This window comes from Pelophylax lessonae (assembly GCF_965119305.1).
Source record: "Pelophylax lessonae genome assembly, chromosome: 9".
Classification (NCBI taxonomy): domain Eukaryota; kingdom Metazoa; phylum Chordata; class Amphibia; order Anura; family Ranidae; genus Pelophylax; species Pelophylax lessonae.
The window spans coordinates 101449074-101461317 of record NC_138776.1 but is presented as its reverse complement, the minus strand read 5'-3'; the positions used below and the strand labels follow the sequence as shown (position 1 = coordinate 101461317).

Sequence of the window (12244 nt, the reverse complement as noted above, 5' to 3'; positions counted from 1 at the left end):
CAAACTATAGCCAAGTGTTTTGTGCAGACAGGAGTTTATTTGTAACAATCACATACCGGTTCCGAAATGAAAGCAATATTTTTCAGCCTTACCATACTGTACACCAGGGGTCTTCAAACTCTGGCCCTCCAGTTGTCCAGGAACTACAATTCCCATCATGCCTAGTCATGTCTGTGAATGTCAGAGTTTTACAAAGCCTCATGGGATGTGTAGTTCAACAACAGCTGGAAGACCGTAGTTTGAGGATCCCTGCTTTCAGACATGGGAGTAAATCACACATGTGCAAGTCACAAGCAAGTCTCAACCTTCAAGTCTCAAGAAAGTCCCAAGTTACTGTGGTGAAAAGCAAGCGAGTCAAGTCGAGTCCCTGCTAGAAGTCAAGCAAGTCAAGTCATTTATTTTGGTCAAGTCACAAATCAAGTCAAAATACTGATCTACCCCAATTTTCACCTTTAAAATCAGTTAAAAGTCAGTGGTCAGGAAAGGTTTTGTTTTAATTTTTCAACATTAACAAAACTGCTTAGTGCTTTTTTCTTGGCATATTAAAGAATCACTTTGAATGCCCAAACAGCTCAAAATCCTTAGTCCGGTCATGTTTCAACACCACAGTCACTAAAAACATGTTAAGTATTTCCATTGTTAAACAGCCAGTGTCCTAAAAATCAGAACACACTGAGGAGTTTAAGTGACTGTGGTGTCAGAAACATAACAGGCACATTCATTTTGCTTTAACACATCTTGAGAAAATGCAAATATTTAATAACTTAAAAAAGTAAAGTCATTTCGAGTCATATGTCTCAAGTCAAAGTCTCAAGTCATGAATACCAAGTCAAAGTCGAGACTTTTTTTTAAATTTTATTCAAGCAAGTCTCAAGTCCTAAAACTGGTGACTTAAGTCTGACTTAAGTCAAGTCACGTGACTCGAGTTCCCCACCTCTGCCTGCTGTACACCCTTCAAAGCGATCTCTCCTGGGGGTGTATGCTTTCTTGAAAGGAAACATGTACAGGTCCTTCTCAAAAAATTTGCATATTGTGATAAAGTTCATTATTTTCTGTAATGTACTGATAAACATTAGACTTTCATATATTTTAGATTCATTACACACAACTGAAGTAGTGCAAGCCTTTTATTGTTTTAATATTGATGATTTTGGCATACAGCTCATAAAAACCCAAAATTCCTATCTCAAAAAATTAGCATATCTTGAAAAGGTTCTCTAAAACGAGCTATTAAACTAATCATCTGAATCAACCAATTAACTCTAAACACCTGCAAAAGATTCCTGAGGCTTTTAAAAACTCCCAGCCTGGTTCATTACTCAAAACCAAAAGCAATCATGGGTAAGACTGCCGACCTGACTGCTGTCCAGAAGGCCATCATTGACACCCTCAAGCAAGAGGGTAAGACACGGAAAGAAATTTCTGAATGAATAGGCTGTTCCCAGAGTGCTGTATCAAGGCACCTCAGTGGGAAGGAAAAAGTGTGGCAGAAAACGCTGCACAACGAGAAGAGGTGACCGGACCCTGAGGAAGATTGTGGAGAAGGACCGATTCCAGACCTTGGGGGACCTGCGGAAGCAGTGGACTGAGTCTGGAGTAGAAACATCTAGAGCCACCGTGTACAGGAAATGGGCTACAGGTGCCGCATTCCCCAAGTCAAGCCACTTTTGAACCAGAAACAGCGGCAGAAGCTCCTGACCTGGGCTACAGAGAAGCAGCACTGGACTGTTGCTCAGTGGTCCAAAGTACTTTTTTCGGATGAAAGCAAATTTTGCATGTCATTCGGAAATCAAGGTGCCAGAGTCTGGAGGAAGACTGGGGAGAGGGAAATGCCAAAATGCCTGAAGTTCAGTGTCAAGTACCCACAGTCAGTGATGGTCTGGGGTGCCATGTCAGCTGCTGGTGTTGGTCCACTGTGTTTTATCAAGGGCAGGGTCAATGCAGCTAGCTATCAGGAGATTTTGGAGCACTTCATGCTTCCATCTGCTGAAAAGCTTTATGGAGATGAAGATTTCATTTTTCAGCGCGACCTGGCACCTGCTCACAGTGCCAAAACCACTGGTAAATGGTTTACTGACCATGGTATTACTGTGCTCAATTGGCCTGCCAACTCTCCTGACCTGAACCCCATAGAGAATCTGTGGGATGTTGTGAAGAGAAAGTAGAGAGACGCAAGACCCAACACTCTGGATGAGCTCATGGCCGCTATCGAAGCATCCTGGGCCTCCATAACACCTCAGCAGTGCCACAGGCTGATTGCCTCCATGCCACGCCGCATTGAAGCAGTCATTTCTGCAAAAGGATTCCTGACCAAGTATTGAGTGCATAACTGAACATAATTATTTGAAGGTTGACTTTTTTTGTATTAAAAACACTTTTTTTTTATTGGTCGGATGAAATATGCTAATTTTTTGAGATAGGAATTCTGGTTTTTCATGAGCTGTATGCCAAAATCATCAATATTAAAACAATAAAAGGCTTGCACTACTTCAGTTGTGTGTAATGAATCTAAAATATATGAAAGTCTAATGTTTATCAGTACATTACAGAAAATAATGAACTTTATCACAATATGCTAATTTTTTGAGAAGGACCTGTATTGGAAAAGATGCATATAGTGCCACTGCTTGTCTTCTAAAAATGGCAGTTGTCAGGCTGTCTCTGGCCCTTTAGTAAGTAGTGAGACCACAGGGCAGCATGGCAGCCAGAGAAGCGGTAACATCAGAAGCATCCTCTGTACTTCCTAACTGCAGGGTGCTTTCATTGGCAGTAGGATGCATTGACAGTTTTTCCAGCAATACCCACACAAACATTTACATTTGTGCAATGTGGTAACACACACTAAAATGAATTCTGTGTGTGGTGTGTTACCATTCATTGTGAATGGCACATTGGCACCCCAACGCATTGTACAGCCCTGCAGTGTACCACATTGTGCACTGCATTATGAAAAGGGCATTATGAAAAGGGCCATGTACACTTTTTCATCTGTTGTGGTGCATTGGCAGTCCATTCATATTGCATGTGCATGGAAGCTATGCCAAGATATGTGAATTGGCCCTGATGGGAGTTTGACAGGAAATGGTACAATAAATGGGAGCAAATACCAGCTTGGTTCTCATCAGTGACAGCACGTTTTCTATTTTCAGTACAGTAATTTCATTATACACTAAACTCTGGTACATCCACTCTGCTCATCACATGCATTTTATAAAGAAGTACGTTTTTGTAGTTCCAGATCCACCAGCTGTTTAAAAATGTATCCACTAAAGGTTCTTTTAAAGAAGAAATAGCATAATGCAGCTTGAATTTATCTGCATTTTGGGCATGATGGGTCAATTCTTGATGAGGCCTAACAAAATGCACAGCAGCGTATCCATTCTTAAACACCTTAACAGAAATGTAAAGTATAAGTAAAGCCCATCTGAATGATGTATAGTTTGCTAAAGCACTTTTGCCTTTTTACGGTTTTCCCCTTTTTTCCATCCTTAACAGCGGATCTCCTGAAACCTGTTTGCAGTCACTTCCTGTCTATATGCAGTGATGGCTGCGTGGTATTTCATAGGGTGGGTTTCCTGATGGTGATAACCACACCAGTGTAATGTGTGTTGAAATGGTCACTTGTAACCTTTATCAGAGGCCCTGTAACTTATCAGAAAAACATTGACCACGCTTAGGCGATAGTCAATATTAGCCCTGTAAAGCCCAGCATAGCATAAAACCTTTTTAAAATTACGTTCTTAATTTAATAAAATCATAATGCACTCACATTTATAGGCGTCTCCACCAACACAGGTTAACAAGCATAGAATCGCACATGGGTTTGCTTGGAATCTCTCTATACCCCAAGCTGTAACCCAAACCAGCATGATGGCAATACCTCCAGATACCAGACACGAGAAGACGTCCAATGACGAAACGTCCGTAGGGCTGGTATCTGAAGGCATCTTCATTACGCTTAAATGGGTTCCAGCACGCAGTATCAAGAGATTCGGAGCAAATCCGCATACGATTTTATGCTCGTTAACCTGCATTATTGGAGACACCTATAAATGGGAGTGCATGACAATTTTTATAAATTGAGAACGTTATTTAAAATAGGTTTTATTCTATTCTATGCTGACCTCTCTTATGTGGGGTTCTGCCTGTTTGGAGACACCGTTTGTGAGTATTGGAAGATCACAGAGAAGCTCCCCTAGAGATTCTGCAGATTGCACCTTATGAAGGATAAACGCCTGTTTGCTGGTTTATAATATTACCAGCCATTGCTTCTGGTAAGTGATTTTAGTCATAAGTGGTGGTGGACGTTTGACTTGGTGTGGTGGCAGCATATATGAAGAGGAAGGTAAACTGTCAATCTACGTTTGGGAGATTTATTTGGATTATGCACAGGATTTAAACACATGTGGACTTTGTTACATAACCAGTTGGACTTTTGATAAATAGTTTTTGAGCACTTTAAACATTCTTTGTTAGTCTCCATTCACACTAGTACGACTTGTCAAGCGACTTGGTCAGCCTGACAAGTCGTGCACCGTCGTGGTCCATAGTGTAGTACAGGAACGGTTCTAATAGGAGCGACACAAGTCGCTCCAACTTAGAAAAAGGGTCCTGTACTACTTCGGGGCGACCTGGAGCGATTTGCATAGACATTTATTCTGTGAAATCCGTGCAAGTCGTGCCGAAGTCGCGCTGCATGCGACTTCACAGGTCGCCCCCGAAGTCGTGCCTCTTCAGTGTGAATGCGGTCTTACTATTTTCTGAACACTTTAAACATTCTTTGTTACTAGCACAGCAGCACCTATTTTATGTTCTTTGTTTGATAATCAATTTTATTTACACATTATTAGCACTTTAATATTAATATTGTAAAGACACAAAGGTTTTGCTTAGGATATTTTGAGTATTTAGCATAGATTACTTTGATCACTCCTGTGTACAGTGCTGTCGTTTTTTTACGCAACCTTTATCAGAGGCCATGTGCAGGAGCACAACCTGAAGACAGGGACAAAACATTGTCACCCTGTTAGAGTTACTGTCCTTCTTGGGTTATACCAGCAACCTGGTGTGTAAGACTCTCCCCTACCATACATGTGTTGAAGGAAAAGTTGGGTTTGGGTCCATGGGCACAAGAACAAGCTAGATGTGGAGCGACTCAGTGCAACTCCCAGGAGGAACATATGTGACAGGCCCTTATAGCAAAGCAGCAATCATTGGGTTGTATAACTAAGAGCACCACAGCAGCCCCTTCTGATACCCGTTCCTGGGATACAATTGCTGTTACGGCAAGTCGGCAACAGACGGAAAGTCACCCATACTGCTTCCAAAACACAGTGCCACCTACTCTGTGTTGCCAATGCTACCACAGTATGTTATGGCACACAGAGCAGCCGCATCACTTAGTAGTTTTATTGAAAATTATAGGAAAGCTACAATTCTACTTTCAGTTTGAACTGTTACCCTATTGGGGAAGACTTAGCACCAGCTATATTTTGGAAGAGGGTAAGATTGTGATGTCACTGCCCTGACTTTCCACCTTGTTTAACCAATTCTGTTTTAGAGCAATTTATTGTTAATGCATGTAAAAATAAAAAAAAATAAAAAAAATGAATTTTTGGCCATAAAAATTGCCTAAAACATATATTTTCTGAAAATAATACCATACTCTTGGTAAATTATAAATGATGGGGTTGCATCGCAGAAATAGATACCAAAGATATTAAAGCCCCGTACACACGTACCGATGGTCGGCTTACAAATGTTCCTCTTTTCTCCCCGGGATGTCGGTGTCTGCTGAAAAGTGCAAAGACAGCACAAGGACAGCACAAGAATTTTGTCCGCCGACTGCAGAAGTGATGTCATGTAATGGTTAACTTTCCCTGTGTTTTCTATTTTCTGAGCATGCCCAGTCTTGCAAATCTGCGGTCTGTCGGCCGAATTGTGTACTGACAGGCGAACAATCGTCCGTTCTGGTGTCGGCATACAAATATTTTCATGTTTGCACGAAAGACTTTTGTCCGCGGATTGTGCGCAGACATCTGTCGGAGGCACCATACTAACACGCGTACAATCGGCAGATCCTTCGTCCACCGACGTTTGTATGCCGACGATCGGTACGTGTGTACGGGCCTTTAGTCTTAAAATTGCCTGGACCTGTGATATTGCCCAAAAAAACATGGTACCCCAGAATCTTCATAGCTGGTGCTTTAAAATCCACAATTCGACTTATCGCTCTCATGGTTGTGGCGATACCTCACATGAGTGGTGCAATCACAGTTTACATACATGCTTGTAGCCTGTGTGGGGGGGGGGGGGGGGGTTATTACATTTTTTCTTTTTAACTGTATTGCTATCACAAGGGCTCTTGATGAAGACTTTGGGGGTCTATTAGATAAGTATAGCGAATCTCCACTTTCACACAACCATACCTGGAGTCCAGCTTTAAAGCAATACAGGTTGGTCAATGAGGTGCTGCACCCTGGATTTGGTTAGTTTGGTTAGTGAAGGACAGAAGCACACTGATATGGTTATCCTCAGCAAGCTCCCTTTATTACTCTGACAGTAATATGCAATACATCAGAGCCCACAGATCACAAAAAAAAAAAAAATCAGACTAACTTTTCGGTTTTCAACATGGGCATCCGCAAACGGGGGGGGGGGGGGGGGTGGTGTGCCCCCCTCCGTAATCTCAGCTTCCCTTTTAAAGTAGTTGTCAAGCCATGTTATACCATCCTGTCTGGTCTGTTTAATAACCCGGTGTGCCCATGCTTTAAAAAAGTAAGCCGTTCTTTACTAGTTTTCAGAGCGCTAATTGCCGCTCACGTGACCCTCCAGCGCTCTCCTCTCCCAGTCTGACAGCTGCCTGCAGTGGGTGGGGCTGAGGATTCTCTGCTGATGTAAGTCAGGAGGAGGAGAGGCCGAGAGGAGGAGAGAGGCAGCGGTTCACGTAAGCGCCAATCGGCGCTCTGAAAACTGGTAAAGAATGGTTTACTTTTATAAAACACAACACGGGGGCACACAGGATTATTAAAAACAGGCTGTAGACAGAATATGAAAACTTTAAATAAAACTACAGCAGCAAGAGGGGAGGGGAGCCGGCGCTGACAGAGGAGCAGGAAGGGAGGGGGCAGAGAGGACAGGAGGGTTGCAGATAACGGAGGCATGGTATACCAAGGTCTGTTTACAGAGGGGGGGGAGGGAACATAACCAGGCAGGATCAGACAGGTATTGCAGGTGATAGAAGGGGCCAAATTAAAAAACACCACAAGCACTGTGCTGTATAACATGCTGTAAAAGGAACAGGTTAATTTTTTTCTTTTTTAGGTTAACAAACGCTTTAAAAATACATTTTGCTGTTTCCCCAGCAAAAATAATTGTTGAAAAGGGGCGGAGCATGGGTGACCTTAAAAGTTCTGCGGACGCCCATGGTTTTCAACTACTAACTTCCACAGCAGGTTTGGATCTGGTTGTCAGAAAATAATGTAACTTCTTTTTACGATCACTTCAGTATAAAGCCCCTAGAGATTATGGTGCCACAGGCAGAACAATGATACAAAACCTATACACCTATTAAATAAATACACATATGACACTGGACTTACAATGGTGTAATTGGCCGCGGCCATTTATTAAATTCAAATAAACACTAAAAGTGTGAATATAAACATATGTCTTTTTAGTTCAGACAAAAAGCTTGAACTAACCAATTTTAAACAATTAATAACTTATAATTGTAGTTCAGCCAAAAATCTTGAACTACCCATAAAATGTAAACAAATAATCCCCAAAATACACAATCAGGACCGCGAGAAGAATTAAGGGCGGGACGGAGGGACGAATCTTCTTCCTCTGCTCCCGGTGACTGACTAATCGAACGGATTTTTCCTTAGGTTGTCATGCCACGGCCCCATATATGTAGAGTGGGTACAATGTGACCCACCCTACATTTTCAATACAACACCTTTCTTGGTTATTTAGTAAAGCAGCGTGCATAAAGATGTAAAAGGCCAACAACACATAGAAACGCCTTCAATCAATTCAGAGAAAATACAGTTGCTGATTGGTTATTATTTTATGGGCGACTGCGCAGCTATTCCTTATTAAATGCTCCTAGATAAGATAACATGTGCCTGCCTGGAGACAAAATGGGGGTAAGGTCACACACCTCATGATTTTTACATTTTGCATTTACATGCGTTTGCGGTACTCTTGTGCGCATTCTGGTACATTTAAATGCAAAAAATGTGCTCCGCTTTTTTTTTTTTTTTTTTTTTTTTTTAATGCACATGAAAGCGCTGCAATTGTGTAAACTGGACTCATTGGAATGCATTCATGCTGCACTTAACCACTGCAGCCCCAGAAGGTTTTACCCCCTCCTGACCATGCCATTTTTTGCAATACTGCACTGTGTTGCTTTAACTGACAATTGTGGCGCAGACGTGCGACGATTTACCCAAATAAAATGTATGTCTTTTTTCCCACAAAGAGATTTCCTCTGGTAGTATTTCATCACCTCTAGGTTTTGTTTTTTTGTGCTTTAATAAAAAAAAGACTGACAATTTTGAAAAAAAAAAAAATAAAAAATAATATTGTTGACTTTCTGCTATGAAACACATAGAAAAAAAAAATTCTTCATCAATTTAGGCCAATATGTATTCTGCTACATAATTTTTGGTAAAAAAAAAACCCAATAAGCTTATTTTGATTGGTTTGCGCAAAAGTTATAGTGTCTACAAACTATGGGATATATTTATGGATGTTTTATTTATTTATTTTTTACTAGTAATAGTGGGGAACATCGATTTTTACCAGGACGGCCAATCTGACCCTGACACTTTTTGGGGGAACAGTGACATTAATACAGGGATCGGTGCTTATAAAAAAAAAATGCACTGTCACTGTATAAATGACACTGGCAGGGAAGGGATTAGCATCAGGGGCAATCAAAGGATTAAGTGTGCTCCAAGGGAGTGCTTTCTAACTGTGAGGGGAAATGCTGTGACTAGAGGAATACAGAGATCCAGGTTTCTGCTTAGAAACAAAAGGGCTCCATTTTCTTTCACAGAATGGTGGTCTGTCTTGTTTACATAGTCAGACCGCCATTCTGCCTCTCCAAACGATTGCGGGTGGCCGGCAACCATCGCAGCCGCCAGACCCCGGTTGCCTCCCTGTGTCCAATCACAACAGGGCGGGTCGCTGGGGGTGCGCGTGCCCCAGACTTTGTGCACGAAATTACATACAGGTACATGATTTTGAGCCACAGGGCCGCCCTGCCGCAGTATATATGTGGTAGATGGTCCGGAAGCTGTTAAGGCCTCGTGCACACAGGGCATTTGCTTTTTTCCTCTGAATTCCAGAACTCCCCGCGAGAAGGAAAGCTGCTTAAAAAACAACATGCCTAAACCGCGTAATTGAAAGAAAAATACATAAAAACCAGGCTGACGCTCAACCTCAATATGTAAATGTCAATGTGCGAATTGCACAAGCGATAAGGCTCATCAAGGGTTTGAAGGTTATTAGATTCAGTTGGCCAGAATATTCATTAATCTTGGCCATTGGAATGCATTAACACTTAAAATGCGCCTAAACGCATGTAGCATTCAGTGTTTTTTCTGCTCTTCAATGCCTTTCTTGAAGCTCCTTTTTATGCTTTTCTTTTAGCCTGTAAATGCTCCTCCTTGAATATGCCTATGTGGACATGGATAGGCTAATATAAAGGGGATTTTACGGGCAAAAAAAAAAGAAAGCCAATCACCTGTAAAAGCGTCTTTTTTTTTTTAAACCCAGTGTGCACGAGACCTAAAAATGAGTAAATAACATCTGATGTAAAATTCGCACTCCAAGTAAGAACATATAAACACAGGAAAAAGTTCTGGGAGGTATAAAAGTTGTCTGTCTCTTCCAGATTATTTCCCTTGCAGCCCCTAAAATCAAGAGTACCCCCTTACATTACATTGATACTGGCACTCCCGCGTTTAGGTTACATTGATACTGGCACTCCCGCGTTTAGGTTACATTGATACTGGCACTCCCGCGTTTAGGTTACATTGATACTGGCACTCCCGCGTTTAGGTTACATTGATACTGGCACTCCCGCGTTTAGGTTATTTAGGCTATATTCACACCTGCGTTTCTGACAGCATTCAGGTGAGAAAATCATTGGGGGGGGGGGGGGGCAGCGATTTGCTGCAGGAGGCAGCCCAATTGAAAGCAATGGGAGTCTGCTGGCTCCCGCAGCTAATTGCAGCCGCTGGTATGTAATCACTATCTGGCGATCGCCTGGGAGTGATCGGTCTGCATTTAGGGCAGATCGCTCACAGATAATTGTCGCATAGCAAATAGTAGCGTAGTAATAATAATTGCACATACTGCAATTAGTAGCAGGAACCAGCAGCCTCCCATTGTGTTCAGTGGGGCTGCCTCCTTCAGCCAATCGCCAGGACCACCCACTGATTTGCTCACAGTTGGCAAAAGACACAGGTGTGAATGTACCCTTAAATGCAAGAGAAATTAGCTCAGAAGGGTAGACAACTTTTATGCATCCCAGATCACTTTTTCCTCCATTTAGATGTATTTGCCTTTACCTGCGCTTACATCAATTCATGTGCATTCACTGTATCTAATCTGCCCCTGGATGCACGGAATTCTAAATTTCCAGCTAAACCAACCACAACCAAAACGTGTGCAAATGCATAGTGCGAATTACACCATTTGATGACTTTTAATTTATCAATGCCAGACCAACAGTGAACAAATGAGCTTGGTCTTACTAAACAACACGCGTCTGTTCTAATACGGCTTGACAATGTATAAAACAACGAACGTAGTGCAGGTTACATAAGTTTGCAGAGGGGGCACAACAACTTTGATCAAGCTTTGATTAGTCGCTGACAATTTGTGACACTAAACAGAGAAATTGTTCCATTGATAGACCGCGTCCAGTTAATATTAAATCATTAGAACAATCCCTTCACTGTTCCCCAGCATTATAGAGACTTACCCCAGTTATATGCTTTGCCGGGAAGGCTGTCTTCTTATGGTTATCCATCTATAATGCAGAACTTGTGAGGATTATTTGTAGATTTTTTTAAAGGACAAAAATGAACAATTCCAAAAAAAAAGAAAGAAAGAAGTGAAATGTAAATGGATCCCTCTGAGTGCAGGCTACATGAGGTCTGTCTCCGTTGAGAAATAAGTCCAGTTTAGTAAGCAGTCTTATCTGGTGGGAGAGCTGCTGGGAAAAGGACAGTCTCACATGATCTGGCTTTTTAAGAAGGAAATTGTAATCAATTTGTCAAACTGGGATTGCCAAAAAATGAAGCCGCGGTGTGTAACGCAGGGAGGATCACATGTTCGGCTGAAGATGTTCTGATACGATGTCACAGCACACGGTTTTCTTTTTAATCGATACACTCGTTTGCATAAGTGATAAAATAAATGTTTGCAGGAGCATCTGCAGCCAAATCTGAATGTTTCTGGGGCACGTAGGCCTATGGGTCATGATTGGGATCATAAGGCTTCCATTATACTCCTTGTCACGTACCTGTGTGAGTGCACCACAAAGGCTTCTGGGAAACAATGGTTTATGGGTAAGAAGATAACATGGCCACTTCTATTGTGTTTTAGGATATATAGAACAGGTGTTAATTGCTGACTGACTGGCTTGAAGTAAACCTGTGCTATATATGCAATCATGGAGAAACACTTTGTTTCTGTAGCCCAGTGTTTCTCAACCTTTTTTGCTCCCTATAGGCCTTATGCACACAGGGCGTTTTTACAACTGCTTTTAGGATCGTCAGGCGTTTTTTTTTAACCACTTTAAGACCGAAAGTGTTGACCCCCTTCCTGACCAGGCCCTATTTTGCGATTTGGCACTGTGTTACTTTAACGGACAATTGCATGGTCGTGCGACTTTGTACCCAAATAAAATTGACGTCCTTTTTTTCCCACAAATAGAGCTTTCTTTTGGTGGTATTTGATCACCTGTGCGATTTTTTTAAATTTTTGCGCTATAAACAAAAAAAGAACGACAATTTTGAAAAAAAAAAAAAAAAAAAACAATATTTTTCACATTCTGCTATATAACATTCCCAAAAAAAAAAAAAATAAAAATCTAACTTTTTTAACATTTTAGGCCAATTTGTTTTCTGCTACATATTTTTGGTAAAAAAAATCACAATAAGCGTATTTTGAATGGTTTGCGCAAAAGTTATCGCGTATCACTAACTACAGGAAAGATTTATGT

The 12244-nt window shown here is 41.5% G+C and overlaps 1 protein-coding gene across 1 annotated transcript in view; it reads right to left on the bottom strand.

Moving 5' to 3' along the window:
* LOC309563537 (solute carrier family 2, facilitated glucose transporter member 9-like) overlaps window positions 1–11224 on the bottom strand; it is a 117885-nt gene extending 106661 nt beyond the window's left edge. The window contains exon 1 of the mRNA XM_082267989.1: window positions 11000–11224. Within this exon, the coding sequence (XP_082124115.1) occupies window positions 11000–11047 (48 nt within the window). The 5' untranslated portion in view covers window positions 11048–11224. The remainder of the gene's footprint in view (window positions 1–10999) is intronic.
* Window positions 11225–12244: the final 1020 nt, after the last annotated feature.